The sequence below is a fragment of the Podarcis pityusensis genome, assembly GCF_964106645.2.
Source record: "Podarcis pityusensis genome assembly, chromosome: 3".
NCBI classification, from domain to species: Eukaryota; Metazoa; Chordata; class Lepidosauria; order Squamata; family Lacertidae; genus Podarcis; species Podarcis pityusensis.
This window is the reverse complement of record NC_138026.1, coordinates 26,840,532-26,858,985: the sequence shown is the minus strand read 5'-3', so window position 1 is coordinate 26,858,985 and position 18,454 is coordinate 26,840,532. Positions and strand designations below refer to the sequence as shown.

Genomic DNA, 18,454 nt, shown 5'->3' with positions numbered 1-18,454 from the left:
CTCTCTCTTGACAGGAAGAAACCCCCCCGCGCGCGCCGCCCAAACGCACAGCCCGAAAACACGCACTGGCTGAACCAGAGAGCCCAGACCGCCTTGCCTTTTTCTTTTCTTTTTTCCCCCCTTCCCCCTCCCCGGGTTCAGCCTTCCTGCTTCGCCTCCGCCCACTCAGTACCTCCGACGAAAAAGCCTGAAGGAGGGGATAACTGAGGGGAGAGAGGGAGAAGGCGCGAGGGAGAAGAGGATATTGGAAGGGGGGAGAGAGGGAGAGAAAGCAAGGGAAGAGGTCTAAAAAGAGGAGGATCAGCCCTTTAAAAGTCTATATGCTACCTTCAACCTCCCCCTTTTTTTCTCTTCGCTCCCCTCCCCCCCTAAGACTCCCTGAAGCCTCAGCTAAGGCTCCTCCATGGGTGAGGGAGGGGTTGGCTATTATACATGGCGTCTCCACCAGCGCCCCTTCTATAGACACTAATAGCGAATCGAGTTTCTATCAGTTCCAGCTGATTTATTAAAATTGTCAAGATACAGACTTTCAGCATTTCTTTCTTTTTTTAAAAAAAAAAAAACAGGCAATGATGTCGACAGTGCACAAGTCTGCTTTTTTGCCACTGTTTGCTACAAAATACGCAGATGGTCTGTACTTCTATATTGCACAAAATGAGAAACTTTTACTATGTGCCTTTCTTTTTTCCCATTCCATCTTTTTTTTTTTGCTTAAAAAAAAAGTCGAGAATCCAGTTTCATACCTTCCATCTGGGCCCCCATCCACATATCACAGCGTATGAGATACATAAATTCCTACTATAGTACAGTACATATACAATCTTTTAAACTAAGATAACAGCTCTGAGGTCTATATCACCATTTTCAATAAATCTTTACCTACAAATATTGAACAAATCTGAACTATAGCTGTACAAAAAAAGTGTTTCTTTTTTTTCTTTTTAAACCACAAGGCCTTTAGATGCAAGGATTTTTTTTTAATCCTTTTAAAACCAGGACATAAACGTACCCATATAACTTGCATGCTAAAAACAGAGGAAAAAAAATAAAACATAAAAATAAAAGGGAAGAAGTGCCTGAAAAGTCTTACTGAAAAAACACAGCAAGAATGTTCCCTTTCACTGTACAAAAATACGCCTGAAAATATATTAATTTTTAAAAAAGACTGAGGTCTGTTATGTATCAAAAATGTTTCAATACCTTTGTGTACTGAGGTCTAGGCTGTCTGGTATTCAATCAAGGAGGTATAAGGGAACAAGTTACAAAAAAAAAGTTGGCAAGTAGAAATCACATTTGTAAAACCATAAACAATTTGATCTGAAAAGTAAACTCTGATCTTAAGTCAGTTCACAGTTTTTGTTTTTTGTAAGCGTTTGTACAGTCTGCATTTTTTTTTCCAAGCTCCCTGCAGCTTTGTTAAGAATCGGATGCATAGAAGACATCAGTTTTCTCCCTCCAAACAAACAAAAACAGTTGCAATGGTCCCTTTTACAAATAAAAAAAGAGAGAAAGAGAGAGAAATATATCAGAAAAATCAGAACGGTCCTTTAAAAATCTTTGTAGGAGAAACAAAAAAATCCACAAACCCCCTTGAGTAATAGTTGTGCTGCCAAAAGACTTTCTTCTTCGTTTTTTTGCAGACCATCTTCCAGACTTCAATCGCAAGACCCACAAGCTTCAAACAGCGCCTTCTGTATCTTTGTAACCCCCAGTCCCATTTGCTTTTTTCTGCTTCTCTCCTTGCTGCTGCTGTTGCGACCACCAATTAAAATCAGAAGGGAAAAATAACAAAAACGGGAAGGAAAAAAAAATCACAACTCCAGACTCGGTTTGGAACTAACTTCAAGACTTAGAAAAAAAACAAGAAAAGAAAAAAAAAACCCAAAGACATTTTTTTTTTGTCGTCGTTACTTCAAAACTCCACCACTTTTCAGCGTGTAAGCATCTCTCTTTCCCCATCTGCCCCTCTCTCTGCTTCCCAGTCCTTTTGATCGCTCTCAGCTTGTTCACCTGCCCATCGCTTCTCCTTCTCCTCCTCCTCGTCCTTCTGCTCTCTCAGTAGGTGAAAACCAAGTCGGAGAAGTTCGCCTCCAGCCAGTCCCCCGCGATCATCTCGCTCAGCTCCGGGGTGCAGTAATCGGGGAACTCGAAGTGGGAGCCCAAGCTGCCCTCGCTGAACGAATCCAGATCTTTGTCCACCAGCGAGAGCGACAGGTTCCCGGCGGCCGAGCCGACGCCCAGCTCGGAGGCGGCGTGCGGGTGCTGCGAGAAATTCAAGCTCAGGTCGAACATCAGGTCGTCGGCCTCTTCGCCGCCGCTGCTGCTGCCGCTGCTGGAGGAGGAGGACGACGAAGAGGAAGTGGAGATCGAGCGGGAGGAAGCCGGCGGCAGGCCGGCCTGCGGGGCGCTCTTGGGCATGCTCTTGAAGCCGTAGTACAGGCGGCCCGCGCTGGCGCCGTGCGCCGCAGCGCCGCCCCTCACCTCGTCGTACAGGCTGGCGCCTTCGCTCGACTCGGCCGACGAGCTCAAGGTGGGGCTGGCCGGCACTTTGGCCACGCTGTAGCGCCGCAGCTGCTGCTGTTGCTGCTGCTGCCGGCGGCTCTCCTCCTCGTCGTCGTCGTCCTCGTCGTCCTCCTGCTTGATCCGCAGCTGCAGGTCGTCGTCGTCCTCCTCGTCGTCGTCCTCGTCGTCCAGGAAGACGCACTTGGCCGCCTTGCCGCCCCCTTTCAGCGCGCCGAACTGGGCGTACTCGTCCCCGCCGTAGTCGCCCGGGTGCGCCGCCAGCTTCGTCCCGGGCTTCGGCGGAGACGACGACGTCTTCCCTTTGCTACATTTCTTGCTGGAGCTTTTGGCGCTTTTGCTGCTGCTGCTGCCGCTGCCGTGGTTGCCGCCTCCTCCTCCGCCGCCGCCGCCGCTGGTGGGTGTGTTTTTCTCCGGGCTGTGGTTGTTGGCGCTGCTGGGCTTGGCGGACGGGTCTATTTTGGGCTTTTTCCTCGGCCGGTACTTGTAATCGGGGTAGTCGGCCATGTGTTTGAGGCGCAGCCGCTCGGCCTCGCGGATGAACGGGATCTTCTCGCTGTCCTTCAGCATTTTCCACCGCTTGCCCAGGCGCTTGGAGATCTCGGCGTTGTGCATGTCGGGCGACTGCTCCATGATTTTTCTCCGCTCGATCTTGGACCACACCATGAAGGCGTTCATGGGCCGCTTGATGTGGCCCGAGGCCGTTTTGCACCAGTCCGGGTCGCTCTCGTCCAGCGCCACCGGACTGCAAGCCATGAACTCGCCTTCCTCCGTATCCATCGCTTCTCGGGGCAGGTTGCTCTCGGCTTCTGGACTTTCCGCTTGCTGCACCATGGTGGGGGTGTGTCGCTTCGCTTGAGTTGCTTGCCTTGTCGCGTTTTATTTGGAAATTATAATAATGTTCTTTTTCCTTTTGCTTGGCTCCCACCGGCTGCTTGCACACCTCGAGCGAGCGGTTGCAAGGTGACGCCCGGTGTGCAAGTTGCAAGCGGCTTTTTTTCCTTCCCCTCCTCCTTTCCTTCTCCTGCTCCTCTCCCTGGGCTGCTGCCGCTGGCCGTTCCTCCAGCAGCGGCAGAAGCAGGACTCGCTCCGGCTCTTTCCCCTCCCCCTGCAGCAGCCACAGCAGCCGCCCGGACCCAGAGATGTCGCTGGATCACACTCCCCCTTCTGCAAAAGTTGCGGGTCCTCTCCGAACTAGTTATCAGGGTTTCATATGGGTGACATCACTCCCCGGGCCAGCCAATGGCGCCGCTCCGCCCCGCCCCTCGGCTCCTCCCCTCGGCCTTTATTAAGTTCCCCCACATGTCTGCAGACACACCCCCTTCGCCGCGGCTCTTGCAAACGGGTGGAAGTGCGAAGGGGGCCGGGCTTGCAGCTTCGTGGGGAGGGGGAGACAGCCAGCGACTGGCTCGTAGATGGATCATTAAAGCTGAGTTGGATTAATGATTTCACCCTCTCCTCTCCTTCGGCTTCCTAGAGCCCGGACGCTTTTGCAGAGCATTTACGGTGATTATTTTATTTACCAGAATCCGCCAAGGTGAATCTGGTGAGAGATGATTCCCACATCGCCGGGTGTCGTCCTGGGTGAGCTCATGGCTTGTAGGAATCGAAGCGCGTCCTCGGGGCATCGTCTCCTGCTTCGGGGTTTTGCTTTTCGCGCAGCAGCTGTAGGTGGCGCTTGAGTACCGCGAGCTTCTGAAAGGGAGGCTCGCCTTTCATTTCATCTCATTTTGGCGAGACAAACAATTATTATATACATCCTCCGGATTGCATATTGTTTGATTTCCTTCCTCTTTCCCAACCCCCCCCTCCCCGGACCTCCCATCCTACCAGATCCCAAAGTCGAGCTATATTGGTGCCTTTCGCGTCTGCCTTGCAAAAAGAAATAGCAGGCGGAACAGACTAGCGGCCGCGCGCTTTTGATAGGTTAATGTCAGTGGCGCCCGTTTGAAAGCAACACTGTAGGCGTTTCTCATGCCCCAGGGACTGTTTGTTGGTAGACTTTAGGAGTGAAGTATTAAAACTCGCTTTCGTGTTTGTCTTCATTACACAATCCAATTGTCGTCAACTAATACCAAGTGCTTACCTCTATTCATATCTTATCACTACCCCCTTTCAACGAAATGCATCCCATTAATACTTGTTTTGTTCTCCGTTTCCTTAACCTATCATTCTCCTTGGTGAGCGAGGGGGAGGGGTGAAGAATCCAAAGCAAGTTGGGATGCTTTATAATATAATAACGGAAATGTAAGATTACCCACGCCATATCCAAACTCTGGCAAAACAGGAGAGGGTGAGCCATGTCAAAGGCAGCGCAATGTCCCGAGCCCCACCTCTGGTGTAAATCTGGACTGCCCCACATTTGTGATTAAAACGTAAAATAGACATTCAGTCTAAACTTTCTTCCTTTTCGTTCTGCATGAACAGTGTTCACACATTTCTGCAAATAGCCCAAGAGAGGCTCAGAGGTGCTTTGAGTGTTATGAATGCCAAAGTGCTTGTATTTACAAGCCACATAGGGTTAGGGCATAATGACACTTTGGAAAATTAAGATTTATGGCCCTTAACTAGGACTGACTATACGGTACTAACACAACCAACCTCAGGTCCATCATCAAACAGTATGTAACTCCAATGTTGCAGCAATGTTAATGAGAGTGCTACAGGCATTCATAGAATCGTACAGTTGGAAGGGACCCCAAGGGTCATCTAGTCCAACCCCCTGCAATTCAGGAATCTCAGCTGAAGCATCCACGACAGATGACCATACAAGCACTGCTTTAAAACCTCCAAGGAATGAGAGTTTGGGGGCACAATTCTGAAAAAGAGAGGGGTGCATTTATGTTCACAGATCTTTGGTGACTCAATAAACACAAGTGAATAAGTAGCATGCATTATATAAAAAAACTGCATAATGGTTAATTAAGAAGAAGAAGAAGAGTTTGGATTTGGCCTTTCACTCCCTTTTAAGCAGTCTCAAAGCGGCTAACATTCTCCTTTCCCTTCCTCCCCCACAACAAACACTCTGTAAGGTGAGTGGGGCTGAGAGACTTCAAAGAAGTGTGACTGGCCCAAGGTCACCCAGCAGCTGCATGTGGAGGAGCAGAGACACGAACCCGGTTCCCCAGATTACGAGACTACCGCTCTTAACCACTACACCACACTGGCTCTCTCCAGTGAATGGAGAGAGGACCATCTTGCTTTTTGTTTGAATTCTTTTCATGCCATACCTTTCATAACTTTCAGGATACAAAACCCACCAAGGCTGCTTACAAGAAACAAGATTTTTTTAAAAAAAACAACAAACACCCCACAATAAAGAATATCAACATATAAAAAGTCATCGGGGCACTTGGTAATACAGTGGTACCTCGGGCTACATACGCTTCAGGTTACATACGCTTCAGGTTACAGACTCCGCTAACCCAGAAATAGTGCTTCAGGTTAAGAACTTTGCTTCAGGATGAGAACAGAAATTGTGCTCCAGTGGCGCGGTGGCAGCAGGAGGCCCCATTAGCTAAAGTGGTGCTTCAGGTTAAGAATAGTTTCAGGTTAAGAACAGACCTCCAGAACAAATTAAGTACTTAACCCGAGGTACCACTGTAGAATGATGGAGGAGGAATGTACATGAGTACACACAAGCATAAGTCTTTATCAGTAAGCTTAACATGCTGGCCTCTTGGTCAAGGTTAGAATGGACCACACACCCACAGCTCCTGAAGTGAGCAGATCTTGGCCTCTCCCTCCCAGTAAACAGTGGTTTGCATACTACATGTTTTCCCAGACTTCTGTACTGGCCAATAACAAAACACTCTGACACACAAAAAATGCCACGTTTATTAATACAGTATGAACACAACTTATGCAAGTGTTACATTCCTAGTAGTTGCATGTAAATGCAAAATCATGTAAAGTCAGAATGATCCCCAGAACCGCCCCCACTGTCTAAGATCTTGTGAGATTCGGGGCCGTTTGAGATACTTCACAACCCTCACAGTGGCTTGTAAGCAAGACTGAGGGGTTAAAAATGCTTTCTAGAAGCAAAGGGCATTCCTACCACTTTGGAGGTGTTCACAAGATCTTGGATGGCCTTTGATCTCACAAAGACCCCATGAGATCTTATGAAGGCCCAGTGGGAAAACCTTTTGCAGAAAAAGCTCTTAAGTCAGTCCTCTGGGACCACTGCACAAGGGTATCCTGTCTGTCTGTCTGTCTGTCTGTCTATCTGTCTATCTATCTATCTATTGGTGTTTTGTAGAAAGCTGTGATCAACTAAGTAAAATCAGTGCAAGTTGTGGTCTTACTGTAGCATACAAGCACTAGCCTGTTCCAATGATAACTGCCCAAAATGAAGTTCCCACATAAATTTCTTTTTTTAGAAGGGAAACGCTGTGCTGGGGAGACTTTGGCTATCCACACCAGTCCGTTTAACTAAAGCACCTGCAGGCACCATTGCAACAATTGGGGAACCTGAACCAGTCACTCTTTTTTTCTCTGTAAAAGCAGAGAAGGGGAACCTCAGCTGCAGGGATAAAATATGGCCCTCCATGCCTCTCTCTCTGGCCCTCAAGACTTTCTGCAGGCCACACCCATTGCCAAGCCACAACCTTCCCTGCTACCTCCTTCAGTGCTTTTTCCTGGCAGGAATGTGTCATTGGACTGCAATAAAGCTACTTGTTTTCTAGGCTGGAGGTGTGTGTGTGTGTGTGTGTGTGTGTGTGTTGGGTGCAGGGAGGAATTTTCTCACTGCAAGGGAAGATACATGATATCATTAACTAAAATTGCAGAAGGAAATCCCCCCTCTCTCTCTCCATTCCCAGGAAAAGCTCCTATGGCATCAAAGTGGCTGGTTTGTCCGTTTCCCATCTTTCAATCCTTGAAACTCAAGTCAGAGTGGATGAAGGGGTGAAGGAAAGACGATCTGCTACATCTTCAGTTTTCATCAAAAACAGGGTGTATTTTGTAACAAAGAAGTAACATTGACAAGATTTCCCCTCTGTCACTGTTGCAGCTAGTTTTGCTACAGTTTCAATGTAAGAAAAGGAAAGAAGGTGAAATTGTCAGACCCTATGTTAACTTCGTCTTATTTTTATTTTGGTCTTTAGCTGTAATGGGATTCCTACAGTTTTACTTCTACCCAAAGGGCTGCATTATAAAACAAGTACAGTCATACCTTGGACCCTAAACACCCTGGAACTTGGATGTTTTGGCTCCCGAATGCCGCAAACCTGGAAGTGGTTGTTCCAGTTTGCAAACGTTCTTTAGGAACCCGAACGTCTGACAGGGCTTCCACAGCTTCTGATTGGCTACAGGAACTTTCTGCAGCCAATCAGAAGCTGCAATTTGGTTTTCAAACGTTTTGGAAGTCAAACGGACTTCCAGAACGGATTCTGTCCAACATCCAAGGTACGACTGTAATGGTGGGAAGGTGCTCAGAAAATGGACAGAGGTAGTATTTCACACCATCAACAAACATATCACAAACCATACCTCCAAACTCAGTAAAGTAATTCAGTTCAGATATCCTAGAACATCTGCAGTGAAAACACCAAAAATACAATAAAATCGGCAATTAAAGAGACAGAGTGATACATTTTGTTCGTTCGTTTTAGAATTGGGAAGCAGGAATGCAATGGTTTGGGAGGAATGTCATCTGGATTCTCAGCAAAAGACAGGAGTGAGAGAAAATTGTCAATATGTGGAAGCTCCCATAGTCTGCCTCCATAAACAACTTCTTTTACACCAAGTGCTGTCTGCTAAAGCAAAAACATGCCAATATAATTGAGTTTGGGATCACAAATTGCCTGCTATGCTATATTATATAATTTTATTGTCAAGCTGGCAAGAGGTTAACATAACTGCCACAAGGCATGATGCAGACACCCAGGGTGTTTGTCAAAATTAAAAATTTAATTATGCAGTTCTATCTTTAACCTATTCTACCGAGACTTTATGAAATATACAGGAACTCACTGTTCTGAGAAATGCAAGCAATGAAACATTTCCCTCTGTTTGTGCAAAACGAAGAGAGGGAAAATGAAATCAGATAGCATAGTATATTTAACTGTTTGGCTACTTGGTTAGATTAGAGAGAGAGAGAGAGAGAGAGAGAGAGAGAGAGAGAGAGAAGTATCCACAACATAATATCAGGACTATTCCAGATAATTATGCCAGCTGATAGAGAGCTCCTTAATATTGCCAGCACCGCCATTCCTTGACAACATCACACCCTGCCTCACTAAGAGCCATTACTTACTGTAAGACAGCTCTTTGCAAGGGGCTTCTGAAGACCCCTGTGAACCAAAGAGGCCACCTGATGTCACTGCGGCACCAGGTGATTGACAGGTGGGTTCCTCCAACCCCCTGTCAAACTTGGCCCATGAGGAGTCCGACCGGATCCAGTTCCCCCACCCTTGTGCAGGGGGGTTGCCTCAAATACTGTGGAGCTTTGTTTGCTAAGCCCCACAAGACACTGCTAAATCTCACGAGACTTTGCGTTTTCTTGCAAGACTTGACTGGGCAAGGCTTGAGAGGAGGCCCATTTAAAGGCCTCTACTGTATCTGTGAATGGGTGTTGCCCAGTCTGGTGCTTCAGCTGCCACTCAGCCTAGTCAGATGCTGACAGCCAAGGAGTGTTTGGCTTGGCGACAGCTGCCACCCACCTCCTCTTGTGTGGTAGATTCAAAGTGGGAGCTCCACATCCCAAAAGGGTGTGGAATGCCTGGCCAAGCAAGTGCTCAAGCAGCCCAAGAGTGGCTGGCAATGGTGCCTTCATGCTAGTTAAATGAAGGGGACTCATCCAGAATAGTCAGGTCTCAGGCAGGCAAGCAAAGAGGTGCTTGTTCGACTGCCTTTTCCAATCCGCCCCTTGACACAAGATACTAGGTGAGCCTCACAGGAATGAATCCAAAAATTAATGAGTCGTTATAAGGTAAAGGTAAAGGGACCCCTGACCATTAGGTCCAGTCGCGGATGATTCTGGGGTTGCGGCGCTCATCTCACTTTATTGGCCGAGGGAACCGGCGTATAGCTTCCAGGTCATGTGGCCAGCATGACTAAGCTGCTTCTGGCGAACCAGAACAGCGCACGGAAACGCCATTTACCTTAGCGCCAGAGCGGTACCTATTTATCTACTTGCACTTTGATGTGCTTTCGAACTGCTAGGTTGGCAGGAGCAGGGACTGATCAATGGGAGCTCACCCCATCACAGGGATTCGGACCGCCGACCTTCTGATCGGCAAGTCCTAGGCTCTGTGGTTTAACCCACACCGCCACCCACTTCCTAATGAGTCGTTATACATGTATATTAATTCCAACTTGTAATCCACAAACCTCTAAACTGAAGCTTGTAATGGGACTTTCTGTGGTGGAAAATAATGATACGCTTGATAACTTGGTTAGATACTAAATGCAGTTAAAACAAAAACAAACAAAAAACCCCAATGAAACCAAATCTCTGAATTCATTTACAGTGAAATTTGGAATGCGCTCCAAATGGATGTTCACAGGGAAATTTGAAAATTGGCTGAACCGAATCTTTACAGGCACTTTGCAAGAGAATAGGCTTTATTTGTTTCGCTTTTATTAATTATTCTTATGTGATGACAACATGGTGTTATCAGCTAAAGGGTCACAGCTGGCGACTAACATTAACACAGACATTTACGTGATGGGATGGGGAGACCTCAGCTTTAACAACCTTCACGCGCAGATTTATAGTCATGTTTGAGTGCGCTGGACTATTGAGTTTTGATGGGCCTATGAACTAAGCATGTGTCTGCACTAGCTCATTTTAGAGTAATCTGTCAGACGGAGTGGGGTGCGGGGAGAGAGCTGGCACATTTCATTCTGTTTCCTGTCCTCACTTCTCCCTGGCCAGCATCTCTTGGTTCCTTTGCATGGGAATTAAATGTTACTGTTTTCCCTATACTAAGTTTGGACAAATGTTATTGAGACGCTTGGCCATGCATCCTACATCTCAGTGTCTGCGTACCTTTGAGGATCAGGTGCTGCAGGTGACGGTCAGACTACAGAGAATGACCCCCACCTTTTTTCTTTTTAGAGAGAAGGATTTATTGTACACCATTTTCAAAACATTTACAGAAAGGTCATTACAGTGGTACCTGGGGTTACATACGCTTCAGGTTACAGACTCCGCTACCCCAGAAATATTACCTCGGGTTAAGAACTTTGCTTCAGGATGAAAACAGAAATCGTGTTCCAGCCGCGCAGCGGCACCAGGAGGCCCCATTAGCTAAAGTGGTGCTTCAGGTTAAGAACAGTTTCAGGTTAAGAACAGACCTCCAGAATGAATTAAGTTCTTAACCCGAGGTACCACTGTACAAGTAATTTCATAGCAACAAAACGAAAAAATTCTGGGAAATTAACTGTCCAAGCTAAAACAAGTAAACAAGGAAGTATTCCAGAGGCAGGGTCATTTTATGTTAAGAAGGTAGCTGTGACTTGGAGAACTGCTTCTTGTTGCCAGATTTTCACTTTAATCACATTTTTCAGAAGGAAGGAAAAGGCTTGCTCCATTCAGTCCATCCGTGACACAGCACATTCAAAACAGGAGGGGGGGGGAGAGGAAAAGTATTACAGTACTTGATGTATTTCTCCATGAATTTTTTGTGAAATTCAGACCGCAATGTGTCATTGACAAATCTTTTGTGTTTTTTCATCTCATTGACTCCCTTTCCACAGTTCTTGAAGACCACATCATTGTCCCATCTCCTGTTCACTTTGAAGGTTGCCTGAGGCTGAACTGGACCAGGGAGGTTCAGCAAAGGGTTCTCACTCAGGATCTTCTCCATCCATATCCTCTCCTTTTCAGCTTTTTCTGAATTGGACCAACGAAGCTTCCCAATCAGGACAGCTTACTCAGAGGCCAGCATGGAATGGTTTTTTTTTTTACCTTACTAAATTTTGGTAGCCTTGAAAGTATTGTAAAATACCCCATTGATTGATTGCATTTATATAGCCACCTTTTCCCCAAGGAGCTCTATGGGGTGTGTATAGGATTGTCCCCCTCATCATTTAAGTCCCACAACAATCATTTGAGACAGATTAGGTTGAGAGGCAATGACTGGCCAAAGGTCATCCAGTGAACTTTATGACCCAGTAGGGATTTGAACCCTGGTCTCCTGGGTCCTAGTTAAACACTCTAATGACTCCATCACACTGGCTTTCCTGGTCACTGAAGGGTATTTCTGTGCACATTGCAATACAGAGGCATCACTAAAAAAGAAGAGAGCAGTTATCCCCTCTTCAGGATTGTGCATGAACCATCATGCTTGGTAATCTGTACTGATATTTTGTAAGCAGCAGTCTGAAATGTCACAATCAATGGATTCTGGAATGCTGTCATTTTTTTCTTAGTGGCCCATTTGTTTGTGGACATGGTCAAGTTTAAATAAAATATCTCTGTTCTTAAGATGGGATGTTTCTGAATCCTTCACGCCTCGTCCCTTAAGCCTCAGATCATGACATGACAACTATAAAGATGTGAATTGACTGCCATCTTTGCATGTCTCCCAGTGTTGTGTAGTGGTTAAGAGCGGTAGTCTCGTAATAATCTGGTGAACCGGGTTCGCTTCCCTGCTCCTCCACATGCAGCTGCTGGGTGACTTTGGGCTAGTCACACTTCTTTGAAGTCTCTCAACCTCACTCACCTCACAGAGTGTTTGTTGTGGGGGAGGAAGGGAAAGGAGAATGTTAGCTGCTTTGAGACTCCTTCGGGTAGTGATAAAGTGGGATATCAAATCCAAACTCTTCTTCTTCTTCCCCACTCTCAAGTATTTTGTTTTCTTTCGGCATGCCTCATATATGCAGCCTAAGTTCTTAAAATTCAAGCTGACTGCTTTCCATCCTGCACATCACATAAAGCAGTAATAAATGTTCCACCGGCCAACTAATTCCCTCATTACACCTGTGTTATCATACCAGGCGCACTAATGGAAACCCACCAATGGCTACAGCTTGCCCTGGATTGCGTTCCTGCACAGGATTTGGCCCACATGATATTTATTACAGGGAGTGATGCATGAGATGGAAGGAATCCAGTGTGACTATGAAAGCACAGACAGAGTTTATGCAGCTGGAAGTTTAGAAATTTACTTGCAAACTGAGCTCATTGTATATGGAAATAAATGAGATAATAAATCTGGACCTTTGCCATGCCATTTTTGCAAAGGCAGAGGCACACTTTGAAAGGGCTGGGCCCTTGATTTACAGCAGCTGATCATTTGAATTGCAAAGCCAAAGGAAACCATGTAAAAAGTTATAGCGTGCTTAGCCGGTAACAACATATTTTTTATGTGTCTTGTATTTTTTTTTTAAGATCAGCCTGCACTAAATCAGAAAAAGTTGTTTTTTGTTGCAACAGAAGCCATTGACTGCTGCAGCTAACTGATATGTTGATATATTCCCTATACGTTATTAGGGAGAGATAGGTTGGCTGCCTTCCTGCAAAAGTAACAGCTTTTAAAGAAGTGTTGTCTTATGCTGAAGGCCACTACCTCTGTTCAGTAAGCATGTGGTCTCCCTCTTGCTAAGATGCTGCTGTGGAGATCCACACAGGTGCAACACCGTGGGACTGCCAGATGTCAGGATCCAGCCCTGCTGAGACCTTGAACCTGAGGTCTCATTAGATGGGGAGCTGGAACCTCCACAGATCTACACACTGCCAATGGCCTGGAAGCCATAGGACCTGGAAGTCCCTGTCCCAGGACTGGAGCTCCTCACACCAGCTGATTGGGTTCCTGGCTGGCTCTCAGACTCTCCTGCATATCGCCTGGAACCATAGGTGCAGAGAAGATGGTGGACCAAACAGGAAGGAGCCACCACCTTCCTGTGCCCAGCTAGCTGCCTGTGAAGAGAAGGGGAAAGATCCTGGAAGCACCTGCATGGATCCATGCCTGCTGGATTACTTCCCAGCCTGAATTGTTTCATTGCTGAAGCAACATCTACCATTAGTTCCATGCTCCAGCTTTCCTGAACTGGGAAAGCCAACATCCTGCTGCCCTAGTGGCAACCTCTGCTGCCATCGTCCCTTTACTGTTGGCAGCTTAGTCGGGGGATTAAAAGGAACAGGCTGGTATGTGTGTGAGAGAGTCAGGGTGTAGAAAGACAGGATCCAAAGCCCTCCTGTTCCTTTGACAAGTCCCCAAGAGAGGAAGAAAGGGGTTTTTGTGTCAGTGTAGTTACTTTCTAGGGACGTGGGTGGCGCTGTAGGTTAAATTACAGAGCTAGGACTTGCCGATCAGAAGGTTGGTGGTTCGAATCCCCACCACGGGGTGAGCTCCCGTTGCTTGGTCCCAGCTCCTGCCAACCTAGCAGTTTGAAAGCACGTCAAAGTGCAAGTAGATAAATCCCACTCCGGCGGGAAGGTAAACGGCGTGTGCTGCTCTGGTTCACCAGAAGCGGCTTAGTCATGATGGCCACATGACCTGGAAACTGTATGCCGGCTCCCTCAGCCAATAAAGCGAGATGAGCACCGCAACTCCAGAGTCAGCCACGACTGGACCTAATGGTCATGGGTCCCTTTACCTTTACCTAGTTACTTTCTCCTACATGGAAACTGATGGGAGGGATAATTCATAGGAGAAGGCTAAGCACAGGAAAGGGGGACTGCAGTGGCAGACCTGGGTATTATGGCCCCCCTTACAAGGCCAAAAGGCAGGTAAGGAGGCACCCAAACCCCAGCAGCTCTCTTACCAGGCTTTGAGATGGTGCCCCCTCAGCTCAGCACTCAGTGCATGCACACCACTCAGACAGCCCTCAATCTGCCCCTGGAGGCTACAGAGTAAGTTAGTTGTCTTATGCCAAGGAAGATAGACACCAATATAAGGTCTGAAAAGCTTCCTTTACTTAAGATGATCAGTCATTACTGACTGCAAAAGAAGCAAACAAGCAACGGAAAACTGAAACCAACCTTGCAAGCCAGGAAAGCTGCTTGGCCTCCTCCCAATTAACCCATCAGTGCCTTTTTTGTTCTCAATATGGTGGGTATTATTTAAAAGCTGTTGCCTGTTCCAATAAGGAGAAGATGGATAAAGCGATGCCTGCATTCTGCTCTGGCCAGCATTAGCCCAGAGTCTTTAGGAAGAGATAGTTCATCCATAATGGGCTCTGGATCTTTTCCCCAGCTTTCGAGAGATTGCTCGGTCCAAGTCTTGATATTGGTTCTTTGGAACTGTGGCAGCACAGTAAAGTTTTAAAAACCACATGATGAGAGTGTAAACCAGACTCCAACCTGCCATGGTTTTCAGGCAGCCCATCCTGATTTCCAGTCATCTTGCCATCAGCTAAAGTGGCTTTGCACATGCTGACCTGATATCACTGTCATTAATCACTGAGGACCTTGATCTCTTCTGCCCCCACTGAATGTCTAATTGGAGGAGCATCCATAGTCCATCAAGAATCCTCACTGTGGCATGAGCTGATCTGGCTGGATTCATCGTGCCCTGTTGGCATGCTCAAATCTCCATCTGCACATGGCACCCACAGCTGCAAATCGGCACCGGGAGACTTAAAACTGCAGTTCTCATCATCTGAGATGGGGATGAGAAAGAATGACTCTCCTCGGGAGCATTTCCTAGTCAGCCTAACCCAAAGTATTTTCTGAGTCCACTTTAGAAGAGGTTTGCTGCTATTCTCACCTCCTGATGAGTCACTTCTGGTTCACTTTCTGCTGCCAAAGATCATCTGCTAATGGGCAAAAGCAGAATAACATTTGAACAGCAAAAACAGAACTGCTTCATGGTACAACTAGCCTATTTCTACTTTGCCTGTGTTTGGAAGATTATTAATGGGCATATGGACACTTTTTGGCGGGCGCGCGCACACACACGTTTGTGAGAGAGAGAGAGTGTGTGCAGGGCATGATTTGAAGTCAGCCATCTTGCTGAAAGTAGGCAGGTCTGCATCCAGTCAATGTCAGGATGGGAGACCTCCTGGGAAGAACATATATTCTACCTTGGGGTTTGGTGATGGAAGAAAAGTGGGATGGAGATGTAATATATGTGGGTTGGGTTTTTTTTAATTTATTTGGGATTTCATAACACAGCAGGAAAGGCAACACATAAGCTGTATGTTCAAAGGACCATGAAACCTCAAAAAGATTCTTTGATTATCGTGCAAAGCAAAGAGATTCTACATAGTAACATAACATAGTAGCTGTATGCTTATGCTGCCCCCGCAATGTCTTCGTTCTCACAAAGGCAATACTACTGGAACGAAAAGACAGGTGACCATCAAGATAGCTCTGAAGTCAAGTCTCTTAAGGATCTCCTATCTTGAAAACCACGTCTGTCTGTGTTGAATCAAAATGTTGATCGATACAACGGGGGTGGGAAATCAAACTGCACCATATTGCATAAAATGCGTACAGATTTTCCATTCCTCATATTGTTCATAAATGATGAGTTAATTTTGTCTTCTGTTGCTATAAACATTTGTTTACCCTCCAAGAACTATCATTCTCTGGGTAGTGAACAGTATAATTTATCAGCCACATTTTCTATATTTACAAAAAAATACAAGCAATAAGCAATTAAAAACAGAATAGATAAAAACCACCAGCATAGAAGTGGTAATGAGAAGGTTGTGCAAGTGATATTGACATAGAGTAACGGTGGGAAATCTGTAGCCCTCTGGATGCTCTTGGACTCCAACTCCCATCAGCCCCAGCTACTATGGATATTGGGCAGGGGCTGATGGGCATTGTAGTCCGTCAGCATCTTGAGGGCCACAGCTTAATCACACTGGTACAGAGGAAGAAAGGGAGAAGGCTGTGTTGACTGTCTACTGATTAGCTGTAAAGACAAAGAGTTAACCTGGGGAAGAATGCATCTACCTGTATAGCTTGTTTGTCTTATTAAGCTCTGTGGGATCTGAGCAATTGTGAGCAATGGATGAGCAATGGTGAGTTAACTTGTGGGGTAAGGTAAGAAGCCTGTTGTGGGCCACTGAGAGGCCCAAATGCTTCATTAGCAGACCATTTTTAAAGCTTGACAAAAACTTGCCAAATGATTCAAGTGGGTCTCTCGTCTCTTAGACAAACATCTGAGGAAAATAAAGTCACAGGACAGACAGGCAAGGTTTGAGGAATGCAAAAAGCAGCTCCTTCGAACCTTTTCTTCAGAAGAAGAATAAAGCGGATTTCTTCATTCCTAGTCATTCTCCTAAATGGTTTGGGCACAAACCTGTAGATGTGTGAAAAATTCAAACTATGCAAAGTACTTAATGGCTGTACTAAAACTATGCATAAAAACAATAATACTGTTTAGCTGAAAGAAACTGATCATAAAGCTCCTCTTCTCTTGCTTCCTCTTGTCATTAAACCTGAAAAGAGCTGGGGCCAATAGGCTATTCAGTGACTCGTTAAAACTGGGGATTTTCCCTGATGCTCTATCAAGGCGTGATGACAACACAGCAACATGACAAGCCTAGTAAGGCCCGAAATTTCATTTTTACTCTGTTGTGCTACAGCAGCTTTTATGCACAGAAAAACTGATTGTGTTGTATCAGCATGGCCCAAGCCCAGTTCCTACTTACAAGACCTGGTTACTAATGATTTTTTATAAGTCAGCATAGAGCCAATCTAATTTTTCATTTCCCCCCTGCACAAGAAGCTGCAAGTCAATCAAAGCAGAAGCAAAATGGAAAGTGCTCATTAAGGCTGGGTTGTATTCTGCGAGGCAGATAATGCTGTGAAATTCTAGCAAATCTGATTGGAGGATGAACTGCACCCCATCTGCTCTGATCCAAGTTTCTGTGCAAACCTCTTTCATTTTTAATATAAACATTTCATAGAATCATAGAATCATAGAGTTGGAAGAGACCACAAGGGCCATCGAGTCCAACCCCCTGCCAAGCAGGAAACACCATCAGAGCACTCCTGACATATGGTTGTCAAGCCTCTGCTTAAAGACCTCCAAAGAAGGAGACTCCACCACACTCCTTGGCAGCAAATTCCACTGTCGAACAGCTCTTACTGTCAGGAAGTTCTTCCTAATGTTTAGGTGGAATCTTCTTTCTTGTAGTTTGGATCCATTGCTCCGTGTCCGCTTCTCTGGAGCAGCAGAAAACAACCTTTCTCCCTCCTCTATGTGACATCCTTTTATATATTTGAACATGGCTATCATTTTATTTCTAATGCAATCCTATCCTATGCAGGTCTGTTCCGAAGTAACTCCCATGGAGTTCAAAGGGGCTTGCTCCTTGGAAAGTGAATGCAGGGTCGCAGCCTGAGTCTGCTTCATGGGCTTAAGTTAGTTAAATATATACAATATATATGAAGAGACAACATAAAGAAATGGACTCATTGACAGAGTTGGAGTAAACAATCACAGACTATATGTATTGGGAAAAATTTGGGGAAACAATATGCAGGGTGAATAATAATATGGAAATAAAACAAAATGGGAGTATGAGGGAAGTCCAGGGGAGGAGGGTGGAAATATGAAAAATTGTTAAAGATAAATGGTTAGAAGAAGTATACATGGAAAAAATGAATAAAAATATTTTTTAAAAAAGTTAGTTAAATATATATACTCTGGGTAGGAGTTTGGATTCAGACTGTGCTCTGCATGATGAAAAACTCTGCTCACAGAGAGGGCTATTACTACCAAACATTTGGTAATAGGTTCCTGATCCTCAAATTGCCCTGTCTAAAACACACATTAAAACTGCCGGTAGCCTTAAGTCCTTGTCTCATGTTCAGCCCTTAAATGAGTCTATCCTTATAAAGAATTGATTGGTTCATTTGCTGCAATTGCCCTACTTAGAATCCCTGCTATCTTCACCAGATCCAGGAAACCAGGTCCAGCAAAGAGAGGTAAACATATATTGAAGGAGTGGGCTGCTAGAGAGACAGGTACCAAAATGCCAAAGGCTGCAGCACACTCACTGGAGAACAAACCCGGCTGAAGGC

The 18,454-nt window shown here is 45.8% G+C and overlaps 1 protein-coding gene and 1 long non-coding RNA gene across 5 annotated transcripts in view; both read right to left on the bottom strand.

Moving 5' to 3' along the window:
* The window catches only part of LOC308473638, a 503,626-nt gene that overhangs the window by 77,035 nt on the left and 408,137 nt on the right, over nt 1–18,454 (bottom strand). The gene's annotated exons all lie outside the window — the stretch shown is intronic.
* SOX11 (SRY-box transcription factor 11) lies at nt 664–3,711 on the bottom strand. The gene has a single exon (XM_080999234.1). It carries the CDS (start codon nt 3,352–3,354, stop codon nt 2,056–2,058), a length of 1,299 nt encoding a protein of 432 aa, XP_080855360.1. The 5' UTR covers nt 3,355–3,711; the 3' UTR covers nt 664–2,055.